Below are 21,530 nucleotides of genomic sequence, written 5' to 3' on the forward strand. Positions count from 1 at the left end.
GACACACCCCTGGGGGACCCCTGTGTTAAGAGTCTGTGTGGAGGATGTGTTACAGCCAGTGGTTTACAAGAATACAGGTTGAAGATGTCAGAGAAGACACCCACCAGCTGGTCAGCACACACTCTGAAGACCCAGTTTTGTGAGTATTCACTCTTTTGAGAGTTTTCCTCACGTCAGCCTTGGAGAGCAAAATCACCTTGTCGTCTGGAGCTGCGAGAGTCTTCCTGGGCGGCTCGGTTTTGTCTGCCTCAAAGCGAGCATAGAATGTGTAAAGCTTGTCGGGAGGGAGGGAGGCGTCGGTGGGAACCACACATCTGGATTTGTCGAACATCAATTCAAGTTTGTGTCTGTATTGTCTTGTACACGTCTCACACCACCAAGTCATCTGGGTTTTGATCTTCTGACATTGAATGTTGCAGTATGGGTTCTCAGTATGGTATGGATATTTCTGTTCATTCAGAGTTTTTGGTTGGGGTATTTCTGGATTTTTATTGTGACTAGGAGAACATTAGATGCCCCAATGCATAGTGCCAACTGTAAACTTTGTTGGAGGAGGAATAACTGACTGGGGCTGTTTTTCATGGTTCAGGTTAGATCCCTTAGTTCCAATGGCAGGAAATCCTAACGCTACAGCATACAATGACATTCTAGACGATTTTTGTGCTTCCAACTTTGTGGCAACCGTTTGGGGAAGGCCCTTTCCTGATTCAGCATGGCAATGTCCACGTGCACAAAGTGAGGTCCATACAGAAATGGTTTGTCGAGATCGGTACGGAAGAACTTGACTGGCCTGCACAGAGCCCTGACCTCAACCCCATCGAACACCTTTGGGATGAATTGGAACGCAGACTGCGTGCCAGTCCTAAACACCCAACATCAGTGCCCGACCTCACTAATGCCCTTTTGGCTGAATGGAAGCAAGTCCTCACAGAAATGTTCCAACATCTAGTGGAAAGCCTTCCCAGAAGAGTGGAGGCTGTTGTAGCACCAAAGGTGGGACCAACTTATTAATGCCCATGATTTTGGAATGAGATGTTTGACGAGCAGGTGTCCACATACTTTTGGATTGGCCAAAGTGGGGGTGAGGGATGGCATCACGGATGTTTGTATATACAGTGCATGGTTCAGCATGTTGTTTCCTCTCGTGGGACAGGAAACATGTTGGTAATACTTTATCTTGGAAGAATACGTTTGAAACTATCTCGGTTAAAATTACCCATGACAATAAAGACTGCTTCCGGGTGTGAGGATTCTTGCTGGCTAATGTTCATGTACAGTTTGCTGAGTGCCGCCTTGGTGATTGTTTGCGGCGGTATGCACACAGCTGTGATAATAACATGCGTGAATTCCCTTGGCATTTAGTGGGGTTGGCATTTTAGCATCAGAAACTCCAGGTCAGGTGAACAGAAGCTCTACGTGTTTTCAACTTCGGTACACCAGGAGTTGTTGATGAGGAAGCGTACACCTCCCCCTACTCTTACCTGAAGCTGCCGTTCGATCCATACGGAGAATGGAAAAGCCATTTGGTTGAATAGCAGAGTCGAGTGTCAATTCCACTGGGCACAAACTGTTTTGAATCAATGTCGTTTCAATGTCATTTCTCAATGTATTGTGATGTGGAATCTACAGTACATGGAAAATACATTTAATTAGACTTTTTTTCAATAACCACATTTCTATCCAATCTTTTAATGTGAGTAAAGTACATGTCCGATTAAAAGAAATGGCACGACAGGCCTGATGGAAAATTTCAACTTCCCAAATGTCGACAAACCAAAATACGCTTAGACGAGGTGGAATCTTCTTGTGTCTGTAAAATGAATTATGCGAGAGATGGCAGTGGAAACACCTTTATGAGCAATGAGAGAGCAAGTGCCAAGACCAGAGTGGGCACATTTGCTATAGCCTATAACGCTCATTTGTTTTGTGGCAAAACTATTAGCGTAGTTGAAAATGCGTTGAAAACACGGTGAACTTTTTTTGGGGGGGGGATACATGGGAAATGAACCTCAACAGTCATTTTAATGTGCACTACGTCACCACACACTGCTTTTTATGCGCAACAAGTCCATTTGATGTAAACATCTCTGGTGGGAAAATGGCTGTGTTGTTTTTATTCATTTTTTTTTTTTTTTTCCGCATGAAATTCTGACACCAGTTGGATGGAAACCTAGCTAACTGTTGTTTTGAGGATAAGTAATAAGTAATAATGCATGCAAACATAGCCATAAAGCAAAGTCGAGCAGGACTGTGTCATGGTGCTCGTGAGTCAAGACACTCACCTGTATGTTCACACTGAACACCTGCTGCCAGCAAGTCCGGCTCTCCTAGACTGATGTCATTGAGGCGGGTCCCCAGGCATTCGATTGACAGAGTTTTGAACCACTCCTCTGCTTCTAGCTCTGAGTTTAGACCAATGGGATGTAAAGAGAGACGTCATAAAACAGGAAACTTTAGAGAGATTTGTACACTGTGAGAAAACATACATTACAATACAGTAGGTGTGGTGTGGAGTACCTGATTCACAGGTGAACGTGCGTGAGGTGTCATCGGTAAAGACGATGGCTACCGCCTGTCGCTTCGTGTCCCTTGGGAGCCTTGTGACATTCTTCACATTGCTGATCTCCGTCACCTAGGCAACAGGAGAGGTCAAGAGTTCAGACAAACACAGAGAGGTTGAAAGGATTTTTAAAAAGCTGTCAAAATACTGTACTGCCACCGGTTGGTCAGATTCAGTTTTCAGAAAGAGAGGAGAGAAAGAGGGAGTGTTGTAGCCAGGTGTAGTGGGGGCCGGGGTGTTTTGGAGGAGGGCACCCCATGCTCAGACACTTCAGGGAGGCCTGGAATCTGTCTGGGATTGGGAGGCTGGCTTTGATGTGAACAACGTCTGTGTCACTCTCATTTCCTTCAGCCTTTTGTGTGTGTGTGTGCGTGTGGATCCCTCCAGACATGCACGTTTGCTCCCCGCAGTTGAACGGGGGGCTCAGAGAACAGACTGACTGAATAACTGACTTTCAAATGCCCCCCCCCCACACACACACACACACACAGATATATCACCCACTCACAGTAATACCATACGCGCCACACACAGACATCATACTTCAAACGGACATTTGCCAATTGAAACGTGACTTATCATGCAGCACTCTCTGGGGTTGTTGGGGGGGGGGGGTACCTTAGGACAGACTCTGATGTAAGCGGACTTCTCATCAGTGTACTTCTCCAGTCTGCGTGGTCCTTTACTGGACGACTTCTTAAACACCAGCCAGCAGCGACGGTAAATCTCAACACACAAAAAACAGTCAGTTAACATACTGCAACCAGCCACCCGACAGCAAAGCCCATGTTAACATATCCACTCCATTCAAGCCTAACGATTTACAATATTTTGCTATCAAGAGCAGGCACACAATGGTTGCCTCTGCTTTACCTGATCAATGAACCAGGAAGCGTTCGAAGAAAAATCAAATAGCATTTAGTGATTAGCAATGTGAAAGAGAGACACAAGAGAGAACAAGAGAGACAGGTAGAACGTGAGAAGGAGCACACCGGGTCCGTGTCATTGAGTCTAACATTGTTCATACAAGACAATTCTATTATGCATATGATATTGAGTTAAGAGGCAGACAAAGACACAAACTCTCCTGGCGGAATAATGAGAAATCCATCGCGCACGCACGCACGCACACACACACACACACACACACGCACACACACGCACGCACGCACGCACGCACGCACGCACACACACACACACACACACACACACACACACACACACACACACACACACACACACACACACACACACACACACACACATCAATATGAGCGCTATTGCTTTAGCGACATTTATCCCCCTTATCTCTGTTATAAAAGGCAGGGCCTTTATTTTATTGATGTTCCACTGTCCTCCTGTTGCCAGGGCAACCCCAGGACCTGTACAGTACAGGGCCAGCCATCCCTAAACCAATCCCCACATTCCTCTTTCCCTAACCCTTTATCACACCCCTGTTGATTAGCTAGGGGCCACAGAGCCAGTGAAATCCCTTAGTGCACTGACTCAGTTGTAATGAATACAAAGACCCCAAACTGAGTGACAATGTCTCACTGCTGTTCACCGACAAAACACCGGTGTCACCGTGACAGAGATAACAAGACCAATTAAATATGCAATTGTATTTTTCGAGACATTAAACAAGAGCGCCATCAACAAAGTCACACCATAATGTGAGAGTGCTCAAATAGAGACATGGTGAAAGGAGTTTGCTCCTTGAGTGTTTACACCTTGAGTTTACACCTTGAGGAGAGCGGAAGCTCTATCGCTGCTTGCCTGTCTGATCCTGGCGTCAGCGGGATGAAAGCGTTACCTTCAGTGGGACAGCTGACGGCGAGGTGAGAGCAGGTGCTCACCAGTCCATTGTGTCTCAGCGATATCAAGCTGTTCAATGGAGATTTACCTCTATGTATCTGCCACCAAGCTCCTGATTCTCCACAATGCTTTTCCAAACCAAATGGGCTCCGTTCTTCATTGGAGCCGTGTGCGCGTGCGTGTTGGCAAGCTTGCAGTCTACTATCGTGTCCCCCTCCGTTCTCCCCCTCGCCCCCTTCCTCTCCGCCCTCAGCTCCTGTGCTCAGAGCAATCAGGCCTTGCCAGGCAAACTGACTGTGAAACCTGGTAATTAAGCTAGTGGGTGGAGGAGCAGCAACATGAAAAAAGAGATGAAAAAAGAAAGGGAGAGAGAAACAGAGGATATGGTAGACAGGGAAAGAGGGAGAGAGAGAGAGAGAGAGAGAGAGAGAGAGAGAGAGAGAGAGAGAGAGAGAGAGAGAGAGAGAGAGAGAGAGAGAGAGAGAGAGAGAGAGAGAGAGAGAGAGAGAGAGAGAGAGAGAGAGAGAGAGAGAGAGAGAGAGAGAGAGAGAGAGAGAGAGAGGAGTGGGAGCTGTGAATTCTGCTGCGATACCTTGGTATGAGGTTCATTGGTTCATTAAATACGAGGAAGTGATGGACGTCACATCGTTCAGAACTGAACTGAATAGTCATGTATTAGCCTACCTTTCTTCAAAAAAAGATACATTGAAGCAATCAAAAATCAATGTCTCTCTGATCATACTATGTGTTCAGAGGCAGGAAAAGCCCATCTGGACACACAACCACCACCACCACCACCACCTGAACACAGCAAACCCAAGATCACAGGCCTGCCACATGATCCACCTCTGCTGTCAACAATTTCAAGGGTCTTTGTCCCCCAGACGAGAGGAGCGATGCTCCCTGCCCTGTCGACCCAGACCTAATGCATTTTACAAAACAGACTGACCCAGCCAAGTCAAAAAGCACAGACCCTGACAAGCACCCCTACAGGGAGAATTACTCTGGCCACCACGGACAGCAAGACAGACAAAGACAGAGAGAGAGAGAGACCTTTTGTCCCAGCCTTTATCTGTTGAAAGCAAAGGTGCCTGTAACAATGAGATTTGTGGAGATGGTCTCCCATTCTATTCCAAATGTCCCTTCTCCCATGCCATTTCTGAACAGCGAAAGGGCAGTATTTTGTAGGTTGCCATTGATATTCCAGACAGGTAGACATGGATTCCTTGTTTGCATGGCTCTCTCCCCTGAGGTGGAGCTAATCCCCTGTAAACAGGCTGGGGTGAGTGAGTGAGTGAGTGAGTGAGTGAGTGAGTGAGTGAGTGAGTGAGTGAGTGAGTGAGTGAGTGAGTGAGTGAGTGAGTGAGTGAGTGAGTGAGTGAGTGAGTGAGTGAGTGAGTGAGAGAGAGAGAGAGAGAGAGAGAGAGAGAGAGAACCTTGCATGAGTAAGGAACTATTGATCTCCCCAGTGTGCCGATAAGAGAATGTGAAAAGTCAAGTCACACACTTACCGAGAGTGGGCTCGGCATTCATGAGGGTTATCAATGATCAATATCGTAACCATTACACCCTTTAAGAACCCTTTCAGAGATGGATATCGGAGCTCTTCTTTGGACACACTGACAGGAACACAAAGATCCACATACAGTGTTGTGTGCAAATACATTACACACAGACCCACTAATGTACCTTCCCTGTACATACCTTCTGCTACTGCACTCAGATTGCCTTCCTCGGTCTAATTGTCTCCGCCCTGGTTTTCCTCCCCATGCCTGGCTCCCGACTGCCCCAGCAGGGGCCAGAGGCAGTTAGCCTACATTAATCCCCTTAGCTCCCAGGAGATCCTGCCTGTCACAGCAGCCCAGTTGGGACGAGCCCCACCCCAGCCTGGTCCCAGGATTAACCGGCTAATTTGAAATAAAAAAATACATGTAACCTTTATTCAACTAGGCAAGTCATTTAAGAATAAATTCGTATTTACAATGACTGCCTACCCCGGTCAAATCCAGACGACGCTGGGCCAATTGTGCGCCGCCCTATGGGACTCCCAATCACGTCTGGATGTGATACAGCCTGGATTCAAACCAAGGACTGTAGTGACGCCTCTTGCACTGAGATGCAGTGCCTTAGACCGCTGCGCCACTCGGGAGCCCAATAACGCTAACAGGTTGACACCACGCTTATATCCAGCTTATTATACAACACACAGGACAACACAAACAGGACAACACAAACACACACTAGACAACACAAACACACACAGAACAAAACAAACACACACACAGGACAACACAAACACACACAGGACAACACAAACAGGACAACGCACAAAATCAGGACAACACACACAGGCATCAAAACACACACAAACACAAACACACACACAAACACAGGCTGTGTGGTTCAGAATATGAGAAATGTGCAGGTCTGAAAAGAAAATGAATGGGAATGATTGGCACCATCTTATTCAAAACCAATTCACTTAAATTCACCTAGAAATCTGAAGGGGAAACATGAGTCAGCATCCAATCTTTCTAAGCTGATCCCATTGGAAGCTCACAATGACTGGCTCCTCAGGGGGAAGCTGGCTCAGGTAGAGAAATAAGAACGGGGGATGAAAAAGGAGAGAGACAGGAATAGAGGAGAGAGACAGAAGAGAGAGATCTGTCACTTTAGCTGTGGGAACGGGCTCAGAGAGGCAGGGGGATTGTGAGGTGAAGGGAGTCTGCTTGATTCTCAAAGTTGAACCATTTGATTTCTGACTCTTGTTATTCTTTTCAGTTCCATTCTCCCTCTCATAAAAACAGTAGTTTGACCGTAGTTTGACCTAACTCCGTTAGAATTGACTGAACTTGAGAAAACAACGCTCTGAGGTTTTTCGCTGGCAATTTTCCACAACCGCTGACAGTTACACGAGGAAACAAAACCACAGATCCGTCGTGTGTCAGTGTAACATCTAGCTAGAGGCAATCTACACATCACACCGGAAAGTCACATGATCATACTGACATTCCTAGACGAGACACGCGGGGGTAGGTCAAAAAACAAGGAGAGAGATCAGGACAAAGATACCGAGCTGTTATTCCAGAAGGTTCTGTCCAGTCTGAGTGAGTCAGAGTCGGTCAGTTCAAATCAGCCCTCTCTCTTTCAGGTGGGATTAAACATTTAACTCGTCCTGGCTGACATTGTGTTTATCTAAACCACATCTCCTCAGACCTTTTCCATCCTCCCTGATCAACCGTCCTCCCTGATGTTCCTGCTCATCAAAGAAACAGGGCACAGTCAAATGGGATGGCTGCGAAGCAATTAGGGCTGTTCCTCCACCGAGGCTAGAGGAGGCGAGGAGAAGCCAGCTAGTACAGCGCTACCGATAGGGAACGAGAGCTAACAGAAGCGGAATGCTAAGCAGCCTCTTATTAGTCTGATTGGACTGCTGCGATATAACTGAAAAGCAGCAGGAGGGCGAGGCAGAAAGGGAGAGTGAGGAGATGAGGGAAAAAGAGAGAGAGTTAATTAGCCTAACCAGAGGACTGGAGGAGTCAAGGGTCTTCTGGGGAGAGAGGGAAAGTGAGAGCTGGAGGGTAGGAGGAAGAGGGGATAAGGGGGGAAGGAGAGAGGAGGGGGAGGACAGAGCAAAGAAGAGCAGCGGTCCGGAACAGCTCTGATAGGCTATAGAGGAAAGACAGAGATGGCGAGGCCAGCTGTCCAGCCTTACAAGGCCAGAGTGGCAGTAGACTGGCAGGGTTTTGGCAGGAGAGGAAGGTGACTGTCTGGATACACATTTGACAGGGGGGGAAAAAGATAGTGTGTTTGAGTGCTTGTTCTGGCCTGTGCAGACAGAGTGTGCTCGTATGTGATAAGAGAAGTGGACAGCATTTTGTGTTTATACATAGTGTTTTGACTGGAGTATGTGTGAATTTGTGCACGTTTGCTTTTTTAGGATGTGTGTGTGTGTGTGTGTGTGTGTGTGTGTGTGTGTGTGTGTGTGTGTGTGTGTGTGTGTGTGTGTGTGTGTGTGTGTGTGTGTGTGTGTGTGTGTGTGTGTGTGTGTGTGTGTGTGTGTGTGTGTGTGTGTGTGTGTGTGTGTGTGTGTGTGTGTGTGTGTGTGTGTGTGTGTGTGTGTGTGTGTGTGAACAGTACCAGTCAAAAGTTTGGACATACCTACTCTTTCAAAGGTTTTCTTATTTTTTACTATTTTCTACATTGTAGAATAATAGTGAAGACATCAAAACGATGAAATTACACATATAGTGTGTAGTAACCAAAAACGTGTTAACCAAATCAAAATCTATTTTATATTTGAGATTCTTCAAAGTAGCCACCCTTTGCCTTGATGACAGCTTTGCACACTCTTGGCATTCTCTCAACCAGCTTCATAAGGTAGTCACCTGGAATGCATTTCAATTAACAGGTGTGCCTTCTTAAAAGTTAATTTGTGGAATTTATTTCCTTGTGTTGTGACAAGGTATGGGATATACAGAATATAGCCCTATTTGGTAAAAGACCATGTCCATATTATGGCAAGAACAGCTCAAATAACCAAAGAGAAACAACAGTCCATCATTATTTTAAGACCTGAAGGTCAGTCAATGTGTGAAAATGTCAAGAACTTTTAAAGTTTCTTCACTTCGAACACTGAATACAAAAAGAACAAGAGAAATAAATGAAAAGAGAAATAGTTCTGTATGGTAAAACACAGAAAACAACTACCCACAACCCATTGTGGGAAAACAGGCTGCCTAAGTATGGTTCTCAATCAGAGACAACGAACAGCTGCCTCTGATTGGGAACCATACCAAGACAGACACAGAAATACAAAACCTAGAATACACAACATAGAATGCCCACCCCAACTCACGCCCTGACCAAACTAAAACAGAGACATAAAAAAGGAACTAAGGTCAGGATGTGACAAGGACTTAAATAAAATATAAACTACAACAACAATATCAGTGAATTGTTTCAGAGATGAAAGCCAGAGCACCAACTGGACCATAGTCTTCAGAAATCAGGAGTCGGAGTTGTTGGGCGGTTGTCCACTGAAGCTGGCGTTAAAACAGCTAACGAACACAGGCTTTGTTTCAACTGCTAATGCGGACTCACACGTTACATAGCAGAACTGGAGGAGAAGCGGGAATACGGCTGTAAATAGCATTAGCGCCACATAAGCGGGAGTTTATGACATTGTGTTGTTATTCCGCGCAGTCATAATACAGAGCCGCTGGGGGGGGGGGGGGGGGTCTACTTAAAACAATGACAGAGTGAAGGCCTCTGATTTCACTTTGTGTGCTCACTGCAAGGAGATGCAGCAAGATGGAGAAGAAAACAGGGGGAGATGATGATGGTTAAAAAAAGAAAGAAAATAAGAGATAAAGGTGGAAATGAAGGAGAAAATAAGGCATGAAAAAACATGCAGTGACAAGATTCCAGAGAGAGAGAGAGAGAGACAGACCGAGAAAGACAGAGACAGAAAGACAGAGAGACAGAGAGAGAGTGGAAAGAGAGACATACACAGAAAGACAGAGAGACAGAGAGAGAGAGTGAACAGTGAGACAGAGAGAGAGAGAACAGAAAGACAGAGACAGAAAGACAGAGAGACAGAGAGAGAGTGGACAGAGAGCCAGAGACAGAAAGACAAAGACAGAGAGAGAGAGAGTGAACATAGAGACAGAGAGAGAGAGAGAGAACAGAAAGACAGAGACAGAAAGACAGAGAGACAGGGAGAGAGAGAGACACAGCGAGCGACAGACCGAGAAAGACAGAGACAGAAAGACAGAGAGACAGAGAGAGAGTGGACAGAGAGACAGAGACAGAAAGACAGAGAGACAAAGAGAGAGTGGACAGAGACAGAAAGACAGAGAGACAGAGAGAGTGGACAGAGAGACAGAGACAGAAAGACAGAGAGAGAGTGGACAGAGAGTCAGAGAGACAGAAAGACAGAGAGACAGAGACAGAAAGACAGAGAGAGAGTGGACAGAGAGACAGAGACAGAAAGACAGAGAGAGAGTGGACAGAGAGTCAGAGAGACAGAAAGACAGAGAGACAGAGAGAGAGTGGACAGAGAGAGAGAGAGTGAACAGAGAGAGGAGGGTGTAAAACCAAACTCAGGTAATCCACTACTTGCCTTCCCCTGGGGAGCTATGTGTCACAACCCCCACGCTACCACGGTAACCACAATCCTGCTGAGTGCACACTTCCTAGCGACTCCACCACAGAGGAATGGAGGAGAGAGAAAACAAGGTGGGGAGGACATAGAGAGTGAGAAGCCTAACTACTGTGGGGGTGCTCTCCTCAAGTCAGAAACCCAAGACCCTGCCTCCTGTAATAATTACAGCCACAGAAGAGATGAGACTTCATGCCATGAGACAGAGATAGAAAGTGCTGGAGGGACGCATGAGGTTCATTGTACAGGGTTAGCAGGGCTGGGGTATACTGAAGAAGGGATTATGTGGGTGGAAGAGGTGGTAGGACAGGATATATGGTTAGGGGGAAGGATAGTCCCATTATCAACACATATGCACACCACAATAAGAGATACTGGGCCAAATACCAGCTGAGAGAGAAACCAGTATGCCTGTGTTGTGTGTGTGTGTGTGTGTGTGTGTGTGTGTGTGTGTGTGTGTGTGTGTGTGTGTGTGTGTGTGTGTGTGTGTGTGTGTGTGTGTGTGTGTGTGTGTGTGTGTGTGTGTGTGTGTGTGTGTGTGTGTGTGTGTGTGTGTGTGTGTGTAGCATATCAAATCCAGCCTAGAGGGGGTGCACAGCTGTAAATCCACTGTCTCCTCTGGGTAGGTAGAGAGATACAGACATGGTTAATCTCTCCTTAGAGCTCCCGTGTCTGTAACTGAGTCTGTGCATCACAGAGGACTGCCACATCACACTGACACTAAGCCTGTGTCTTTACCCCTGAGCACAGCAACACAACCACAGGATTAAACTACTACTGCACAAACTACTAGCCTAATACTCTTTTTGGTTCCAAGTGAACCCTTTCACAACTAAAAGGTTCTAAGTAGAACCTTGTCTGGGGTCTACCTGGAACTAAAAATGGTTCTATGGGGAAAACGAAGAAGGCCATGAGAGGACCACACAGAGAACAGCCCTGTCGTACAAATCTAACCCTTCTTTTACCAGGCATTTTCTCACAGAACAGGTTGAAGCCAGTTCATTATTTCACAGACACACAACGTGTCAGTCTTCTTCTGATAACGCCTGGACATCAGCGTGAGGACACTCCTCAGTCTGGCCTCACGCCAATACAGGCAAAACAATACCGCGAAATGAGGGAAACCAAAACGAGCCATTTAAGGAGAAGTTTACCTGAATAAATCAAACAAATGTCATTATTGAAAGCACTGAACATCCTCTACAGTTTCAAGGAGAATCAATACAACTAAAGCAGATAAATAGTGCTTGGCAGTCGTTATGATGACTGGAGATACTGGGGGCTAAAATGTCAAATGTAAATCAGGCAGTCTGTGCCATACTGACTAATATTCATAAGTGTATAATTAAAACATTTCATTTGTGTTCATTGACATATAATTCATCTGACTCATCCCCAAAAGACTAATTCCAACAACCAGATGTACGTCATTCCGTTCTGACTCATAAGCATTACCATACTTCATTACCATACTGCATGTTCATATTCATGGCTTGAAGCAGAGAGGTGAAGAGAAAATGTATGAATACATCAACCCAAAAACTTTTTCCATTTCTCTTTCGTGACATACAAAGAGTTGTTCTGTATCATCTTTTGTTTTGTTTCAAAAATGATCTTTATCTTTCCCTTGGGCAGACATGGAAAAAGCATAAACAAGTAGACAGTCACACGAGCACACACACGAGCACACACACACACACACACACACACACACACACACACACACACACACACACACACACACACACACACACACACACACACACACACACACACACACACACACACACACACACACACACACACACACACACACACACACACAAAGACCAGAGAGTCCCAAAAGACCCCCAGTCCAGTTTGGGGCTCCACTCACCCCCAGTTTCCTGCTACGCATGCGGACGTATCCCTGCTTGACGATGTCGTTGAAGTTGGAGGCCATCTCTGTGGGAGCTGGGACCTGCTGGGGCCTATTGAGGCTAGCATCCAGTCCTTCTGTCCTCCAGTCCAGCCCTGCACCTAACCCCCCTCCCTCCCCTCCTCTTTCCCTCTTAAGTCCTGGGGTTACCTTCTCCCTCCTCTATATCAGCCAAATCTTCCTTTTCAGATCCTGTTGCCCTCAGACTGCGCTCACTCCTCTATTGCAGCTCGTTGTCCCCCATCGTCCTTTCGTTGCAGTCCCTAAAGAAGGAGAGAAGGAGAGAGAGAGAAGAAACAGGGGATCTATTATTCATTAAAGTGGCAGGAGAGAATGGTAGTGTGGCTTGCAGACAAACGGAACATTATCCTCCATTATTCATTGCTTTGGCAGACACCATTATTGAGGGCAAGTAGGTAGCATGGCTTCTGTGACACATCATTATGTATAGTGTACAGCACAGCCTCTGTCTCAGAGCTACTGGAACTACCATTAGATCGGGCTTGGAAACAGAGGCTCTTCCGGAGACCAGCCTTCCCAGTCAAGCAGGAAGAAAACAGAGTAACGAGGAGAAACTCAGTTTAAGTTCAGCCGGACAGCTGTAAACCAAAGCAGACTTTTGTTTCTAATGCTCTTCTGACAAATCCCAAAAGCTACTTCAATAACAACTCAAATCAAAAGAATGTTGGTTGGTTAAATGATCCGTCATGGAGACTGTTTGACACAGTATTGAGAGCAGCCGTGTGATATGCAGAGCTCCACAGTGAGGGAGATGGGGTGAAGGGGACTGTAGTTCCAATGGCATCAATGCCCCTATTCAGACATTTAAACACACACTTGTACTCTCACTCGTAGAGATGCAATTTAAGCATGCACACAAGTACGCACACAGACACATCACAAATACCATTGGAGGCATTGCAGAGTGAGACAGACGGGCAGGGAGAGTATCTCCTGAGACCATATGATGGCATTCTCAGTGTTCTGCTCTAGTGGTGCACGGGTAAGCGGTTTGTTCACCCGCACCCACCCGCAATTGTTAATAACCCATCTGCAACCACCCGACTATATGTGATACAGTGCCCCACCCTAACTCGATAATATCGAATATGCGTTACAGGCTAATCAGATTGGGTGAAAATTTGACAGGGGGCATGGGATTTTATTTGCCTGATTTAGATTATGTTTCTGCTTATAATTTCAAACATTTTGGTAGGCTATTTAGTCAAACTGTCTATAATTAAATACATGCAGCTTCTCTTCTGTCATTATAGCGTAATGTCATAAATCAATAGAATGAATCCGATCTATCTAGTTGATGTCGGTAAATTTCTCTGTCATCTCAAAAAAGAAAAAAAGGAACGATTTTCTGTGTAGAAATGTCCAAATGACATCAGTTTGACCGGTTATAAGGAAATAGAAGCTGTGAAAATAAACCAACATGTTTCGGCTTGGATGCATATTTTATGTGGTTGAAATACTATCAGCTTTTATGATGCTGATAAAGACAGCACCTCTACAGATGGCATCTAATTGCACATTCTCTCAAGATGCTGAAAGAAAGAAATCATATTTCTCCACTCATGTTCCCAAATAGTAATTTAGCCTACATTCGGTGTATCATTTTACTACAAGAAATTCTTAATATTAAGGCTGTGAAAGGTTATAGACCTACAGTCAGTGTCCAGACAGTTTTCATCTAACCCATCAGAACAGCAGGCTACAGTTCCCTTGACGTCCCCATCTTGTGACTGTCCAATTTGTGTAACACCCAACAATCACCACACAATAACACTGCTATCATCCTCTTTTACCACATCAACAAATCTTTCCCAAACATTTACTTTTCTGGCCCTCCCTTCTCTTCATTTTCAACTATTGAATTAAAACTCAGACATTGTCCTTTTTTGCCTCTGTGGATCGACTTTGAACTTTTTCTGCCCGTTCCCCAAAGCTTTTGGCGATTGCCGTGTAAGCTGCTTGGCGCGCGTACAGTTAGATCCTGAAGCCTAGGCTTACATGCTGACCAGACCAGGACACGTCGCGTGCGCGAGCATCGCAAAATAAATGTAGAAATCCATGTTATTCAATTATTGCACCCACACTGCTTGCGCGTGCCAACGAGCATCTGCGTTGCCAAGGGCTAAAATAGAAGTCCTTTCTATTTCTGACGCAAATCGCGCTGAAAGTCCTGCCTCTCCCATCTCCTCATTGGTTTATAGAAGCAGGTACCCACGTGTCATCTCCTCATTGGTTATACCCACGTGGGTAATTGAAAGACGAACTGATTTTGCCGGAAATCAATGTAGCTTATAGATATAAATCAATGTCGCCTATAGATATAAATCGATGTAGCCTATCGATATAAATCAATGTAGCTTATAGATATAAATCAATGTAGCCTATAGATATAAATCAATGTAGCTTATAGATATAAATCAATGTAGCCTATCGATATAAATCAATGTAACTTATAGATATAAATCAATGTAGCTTATAGATATAAATCAATGTAGCTTATAGATATAAATCAATGTAGCTTATAGATATAAATCAATGTAGCTTATAGATATAAATCAATGTAGCTTATAGATATAAATCAATGTAGCCTATAGATATAAATCAATGTCGCCTATAGATATAAATCAATGTAGCCTATAGATATAAATCAATGTAGCTTATAGATATAAATCAATGTAGTCTATAGATATAAATCAATGTAGCCTATAGATATAAATCAATGTCGCTTATAGATATAAATCAATGTCGCCTATAGATATAAATCAATTTCGCCTATAGATATAAATCAATGTAGCTTATATATATAAATCAATGTAGCCTATAGATATAAATCAATGTAGCCTATAGATATAAATCAATGTAGCTTATAGATATAAATCAATGTGTCACGCCTTGGTCATTGTATTTTGTGTTTTTGTTATATGTTTGGGTTGGCCAGGGTGTGACATGGGTTTATATGTTGTTTTCGTATTGGGGTTTGTAGTATTTGGGATCGCGGCTGATTAGGGGTGTGGTATAGGCTTGGCTGCCTGAGGCGATTCTCAATTAGAGTCAGGTGCTTCGTGTTGTCTCTGATTGGGAACCGTATTTAGGCAGCCTGACTTTCGCTTTGTATTTTGTGGGTGTTTGTTCCTGTCTCTGTGTTGTAGTCACCAGATAGGCTGTAATTAGTTTCACGTTTCGTTTGTTGTTTTCGTATTTCACTTATTTCATATGTACCATCATATCTTTCATTAAAGTCATGAGTAACCTACACGCTGCATTTCGGTCCGACTCTCTTTCTCCAACAGACGAACAACATCACAGAAACACCCACCTCTCACGGACCGAGCAGCGTGTAACTGGCAACGACGTAGATAACTGGCAGGAGCTAAAGGAGGACGTTATGGACGGTAGAGGCATGGATTATACGACGTGGGAAGAAATCGACAGGTAGGCGGCCGACCCGGAGAGAGTGCAGGAGCCCGCCTGGGATTCCCTGCAGCAATGCGAAGAGGGCTATAGGCGAATGGATTTGAAAAGGAAAGCACGGCGGCGCAGAGCGAAAACCGAAAGTCACCCCAAAACATTTATTGGGGGGGGGGGCGCTTAGGGAGAGTAAGGCTGAGTCAGGAGATAGACCTGAGCCAACTCTCCTTGTTCATCATGAGGAACCAAGGAGGAGACCAGAACCAGAGCCAGTGTTAGAGGTGAGCGAAGCAGAGACTGTGAAGGAGTTAATGGGGAAAGTGGAGTGGAGAGTAATGAGGGAGTTGCTAGCTTGGTGCTATAGATATAATATTCGTCCGACGGATCGTGTCGGGGATTTGATAGCACCTGAGTTAGTGCTCTATACTCAACCTGAGGTGCGTGTTAGTCGGCTGGTGAAGTTGGTGCCAGCCTCACGCACCAGGCCATCTGTGCACAACCCTTGCACGTCCTGTGCCTACACTGCTCTCAAGATCTCCAGTACGCCTTCACGGTCTAGCCCATCCTGTGCCACCTCTACACACCAGTCCTCCGGTAGCAGCTCCCCGCACCAGGCTTCCTGTGCGTGTCCTCGATCCAGTACCACCAGTTCCAGCACCACGCACCAGGCCTCCAGTGCGCCTCGCCTGTTCAGCGCAGCCAGCGCTTTTCTCCTCTCCTGCGCTGCCGGAGTCTCCCGCCTGTTTAGCGCAGCCAGAGCCCTTCTCCTCTCCTGCGCTGCCGGAGTCTCCCGTCTGTCCAGCGCCGCCAGTGCCGCCAGTTTGCCCAGCGCCGCCAGTGCTCCCAGTCTGCCCAGCGCCGCCAGTGCTCCCTGTCTGCCCAGCGCCGCCAGTGCTCCCAGTCTGCCCAGCGCCGCCAGTGCTCCCAGTCTGCCCAGCGCCGCCAGTGCTCCCAGTCTGCCCAGCGCCGCCAGTCTGCCCAGCGCCGCCAGAAAACCAGTCTCTTCCAGATCTGCCAGACAGCCAGGATTTACCGGAGCCTACTACCTGCCTGAGCTTCATCTCAGTACTGGGCTTCATCTCAGTACTGGGCTTCCTCTCAGTACTGGGCTTCCTCTCAGTACTGGGCTTCCCCTCAGTACTGGGCTTCCCCTCAGTACTGGGCTTCTCCCCAGTACTGGGCTTCCCCTCAGTCCCGAGCTGCCCCTCTGTCCCGAGCTGCCCCTCTGTCCCGAGCTGCCCCTCTGTCCCGAGCTGCCCCTCTGTCCCGAGCTGCTCCTCAGTTATGTGGGGATCTGGGTGAGGACTATTAGGCCATGGTCGGCGGAGAGGGTGGATTATCCCAGGACGCGAAGGGGAGGAACTAGGACATTTATGGAGTGGGGTCCACGTCCCGAGACAGAACCGCCACCATGGACAGACGCCCACCCGGACCCTCCCTATGCTCTTGAGGTGCGTCCGGGAGTCCGCACCTTAGGGGGGGGTTTTGTCATGCCTTGGTCATTGTATTTTGTGTTTTTGTTATATGTTTGGGTTGGCCAGGGTGTGACATGGGTTTATATGTTGTTTTCGTATTGGGGTTTGTAGTATTTGGGATCGCGGCTGATTAGGGGTGTGGTATAGGCTTGGCTGCCTGAGGCGATTCTCAATTAGAGTCAGGTGCTTCGTGTTGTCTCTGATTGGGAACCGTATTTAGGCAGCCTGACTTTCGCTTTGTATTTTGTGGGTGTTTGTTCCTGTCTCTGTGTTGTAGTCACCAGATAGTCTGTAATTAGTTTCACGTTTCGTTTGTTGTTTTCGTATTTCACTTATTTCATGTACCGTCATATCTTTCATTAAAGTCATGAGTAACCTACACGCTGCATTTCGGTCCGACTCTCTTTCTCCAACAGACGAACGACGTTACACAATGTCGCCTATAGATATAAATCAATGTCGCCTATAGATATAAATCAATGTAGTCTATAGATATAAATCAATGTAGTCTATAGATTTAAATCAATGTAGTCTATAGATATAAATCATACAATATTTATATATGGATTTTAAAGTATTGTTTTGTCTTGATTCAACCGGCCGGCCCACCACACACCCTCCCTTCATCCACACAATATTTAATGATCCTAAACACACCCGCCCAGCGGATATAACCACGGGGACTACGGGTTATAAGTCAACCCATGCATCACTATTCTGCTCGCTCGGGGGCAGGAATCAGTGTGGTGCATCTTCTCCCTGAGGAACTGGCGCTAAATCTCCCTGACAATGGTGGAACAGAGACATTAAACTTTAACAAGGACCTCATTAACCAGGACAGAGCCAGGCTAATCACTCACAGCACTGTTGTTTTAGAGAAGTGGCTCACACATACTGGGGAGGAGGCTAACAAACACACACACCTTACAGACAGACAGACAGACCTTACAGACAGACAGACAGACCTTACAGACAGACAGACCTTACAGACAGACAGACAGACAGACCTTACAGACAGACAGACAGACAGACCTTACAGACAGACAGACAGACAGACCTTACAGACAGACAGACAGACACCCCTTACAGACAGACACACCTTACAGACAGACACACCTTACAGACAGACAGACAGACAGACAGACAGACAGACAGACAGACAGACAGACAGACAGACAGACAGACAGACAGACAGACAGACAGACAGACAGACAGACAGACAGACAGACAGACAGACAGACAGACAGACAGACAGACAGACAGACAGACAGACAGACAGACAGACAGACACACACAGACACACACACACACACACACAACATATAGAGCTAAACAGCTGCAGCTGGCTCCACTGTTGCCCTCTGGGACTGCTGGTAACCTAGCTTGCCAAGCTCCTAACATCATTCTAAGAAAGTAGTACCTGGCAAAGACACACGGCTGGGAACAAGAATATATGTCGGCTGAGCAGAGGATCCTTATGTGGATGGGATTGGCTCAATGTCAGCATAGTGGGAGTGCTTGAGACACACTTGATGTGCCATTATATCTTGGAGCACAATTGGAAAGCGATTAAATCCCATGAAAGCTATTCAAATGAGACAAATGTGCACCCCGGTGAGATAAAATAACTCCCAGGGTGATGCTTAGTTAAACAGAGCTTCAATAGAGTACGTATGGAGGTGATTGAGGAATAAGGAGGATTTGCACAACTCTACACATTACACATGATGTATTACAGATCTATTCAACATCCATGGTCAGCAGTGAATCACCTGGAGAACAGGGATTGTTGTCTGCAGCCAGAGGTGGGCTGGTGTGTGAGGAAGATCAATAAAGAGTGCAAGGGTGCACCCAATGGAGGATCAGCTTGTCAAAACCCAACGTCAAAAGAAAAAGGACATGCCATTGATTCTGATCCTGCACTGACTGCTCCTGTGCTAGCCTCTACAGTGAAACACCAGGGCCCCGTTCCCCCTCTACCACCTCTCCACCCCATAATCATTGAGATGTGCTGATTTACCTTTTATTTTCCCCCACGATCGATACACATCGGCAGCTTTCCCCCCTCCCTGAGACGGACAGTAAACGGCCCGCGGGTGATGTATCACTGAGCAACACATTAGTATTAATATACGTTCAGTGTGTGGAGAACACATTGTACCGACAGAAACAAAGCCTTATCACGCCTTGTGTCAGCACAGGAAACCACTCCATTGTACTCTGCGTGTTTTACACGACGGCGCATCGCCACTAGGCCGGCACGGAGCCGGGAGTGGGATTCTAGGAACTACAGACAGACAGACAGTATCGTCAGTCACTACTTCATAATGTGTGTTTATGATAGAGGGGAACACAGGAGTGTCTGTCGGGACCCAGGTGCCGGGGATGGTAATAGGCAGATAATGTATTCAGAGATTAGTGAATCCCACTTCGCTCCTCTCCCAGCGAACGAGGAACAAACAGCTTGTTAAAGAAGGACGCGAGGTGAGACGGCGGGGGTAACCGTGCTTTAACGAAGGCGAGGCAGGAACACCTGTTCCGGCTGGAAGTGTAGGTTGAGACAAGAGGCTGCTTTGAGGAGGGCCTTTCGGGTGTCGTCTGTTCTCTACTTTCTTTAGAGGACACGTTAGATCACACAGCTGGCTGCTAAACCTCTTCTTAAAGCCCATCAGCTCCTCTCAGCCACAAATTTAGGGAGGAACCTGGAGTTCCAGTGTAAACACATGACTATAAAGGACAATGTGTACAAATTAAGAAGGAGAATGTAACTGTGGAAAATAAGCACATTTCAGATGGTTAAGAAAATGATGATGATGGTACATCCACTGTAACCATGGGAACCTAAACGTGTATCCCCAAAAGGCCGGTCTGCGCTATGGGAGAAGAGAGGAGACAATGTACAGCTCCCTGACAGAGAGAGCAGAGATATGCCATGCTCGGAATACCAATAGGGAACCGTGTCTGTGAGCTTGATCTCATATCTCATTCACTATCACCGAGTCATTGAAAGGGGCATATCATATCAGAAGTCAGTTGTCAACGGAATACTTGCACACGTCAGTCACGCAAAATCTACCGTGACTGATCTGTGAATGTTGTTTTACTCGATCGTTTTTTTCCCCAATATTGTCATCTTTGAAAAACCAAGGTGTGTCACGCCCTGAATTAGAGAGCGTTTTTATTCTCTATTTTGGCTAGGTCAGGGTGTGACTAGGGTGGGTACTCTAGTTTGTGTATATCTATGTTGGCCTGGTATGGTTCCCAACCAGAGTCAGCTGTCTATCGTTGTCTCTGATTGGGGATCATATTTAGGCAGGTCTTTTCCCACCTGTTGTGTGTGGGATCTTGTTTATGTATTGTTGCTTGTGAGCACTGCATAGCTTCACGTTTCGTTTTGCCCTTTATTGTTTTCTTTGTGAGTTTCATTTAAATAAACATGTGGAACTCCACACACGCTGCGCATTGGTCCAGTTATTCCAACGAACGTGGCAAGGTGAGGCGAGCCAATGTTCACTCCCCCCAAAAATTCCGTCACTGAAATTTCACGTCTGCTAAACAAGCAAACGTGAACATTGTGAAAATTCTGTGCAACTTCTGGCACGTTTACTGTGAACGCCGTGTTTGTACCTGCTTTAAGTTACGGTTATAACAGTGGCCAAGTACGCTATCGTGTGGTGTTCAATGTAGGCCTACATTCCTTGAGACTTTTTTAAAAAACATGTAGGGATTGACATTAACCTGCTGGTCCACTTGTCTTTCAGACAAGGAGTGGACTGAAAATGTTGTGTTGTTTGATGCAAGAAACCACGTTACAAAATACAACTCATTATTATTCCCATACCATTACAACAGAGAATCACACAAATTATGCTGCCCTCTGCCTATTGGCTACTTAGCTTATTCAAGACTGTCTCAAAATAACACACTGCCCCTTTAAAAAGCTCTTTACCTTACTTGCTTTCAAAGATGTCTAGAAATGCACACGTTTTGTGCTCTTGTGAAATCCAACCACTCCCCCATTGCTGACTAGAAAGTAGCTATAACTGGGATAATACCTCACTAACTAGCAAAGAATATGAACAAATGTGCACAGGTGGCAAGATGCAGCTCTCGCTTTGATCTCAAAACAAGCGCATCTACTCACGCTGTAAACACAGTCCAGCTCAGTAT

At 46.0% G+C, this 21,530-nt stretch overlaps 1 protein-coding gene across 5 annotated transcripts in view; it reads right to left on the reverse strand.

Moving 5' to 3' along the window:
- Positions 1–21,530, reverse strand: part of LOC124033883 (docking protein 4-like) — a 52,019-nt gene that overhangs the window by 5,053 nt on the left and 25,436 nt on the right. For 3 of the 5 annotated variants that reach the window (XM_046346266.1, XM_046346268.1, XM_046346267.1), the window contains exons 2-5: positions 12,415–12,719; positions 3,179–3,286; positions 2,518–2,632; positions 2,283–2,402 (exon numbers count right to left, since the gene is read on the reverse strand). In XM_046346266.1, coding sequence (XP_046202222.1) covers positions 2,283–2,402; positions 2,518–2,632; positions 3,179–3,286; positions 12,415–12,480 — 409 coding nt within the window. In that variant the 5' untranslated portion in view covers positions 12,481–12,719. Of the gene's footprint in view, positions 1–2,282; positions 2,403–2,517; positions 2,633–3,178; positions 3,287–5,886; positions 6,410–12,414; positions 12,720–21,530 lie in introns of those variants that run through there. The other 2 variants (XM_046346270.1, XM_046346269.1) reach the window with 2 other exon arrangements.

This window comes from Oncorhynchus gorbuscha, linkage group LG04 (genome assembly GCF_021184085.1).
Source record: "Oncorhynchus gorbuscha isolate QuinsamMale2020 ecotype Even-year linkage group LG04, OgorEven_v1.0, whole genome shotgun sequence".
In the NCBI taxonomy this organism is placed as follows: domain Eukaryota; kingdom Metazoa; phylum Chordata; class Actinopteri; order Salmoniformes; family Salmonidae; genus Oncorhynchus; species Oncorhynchus gorbuscha.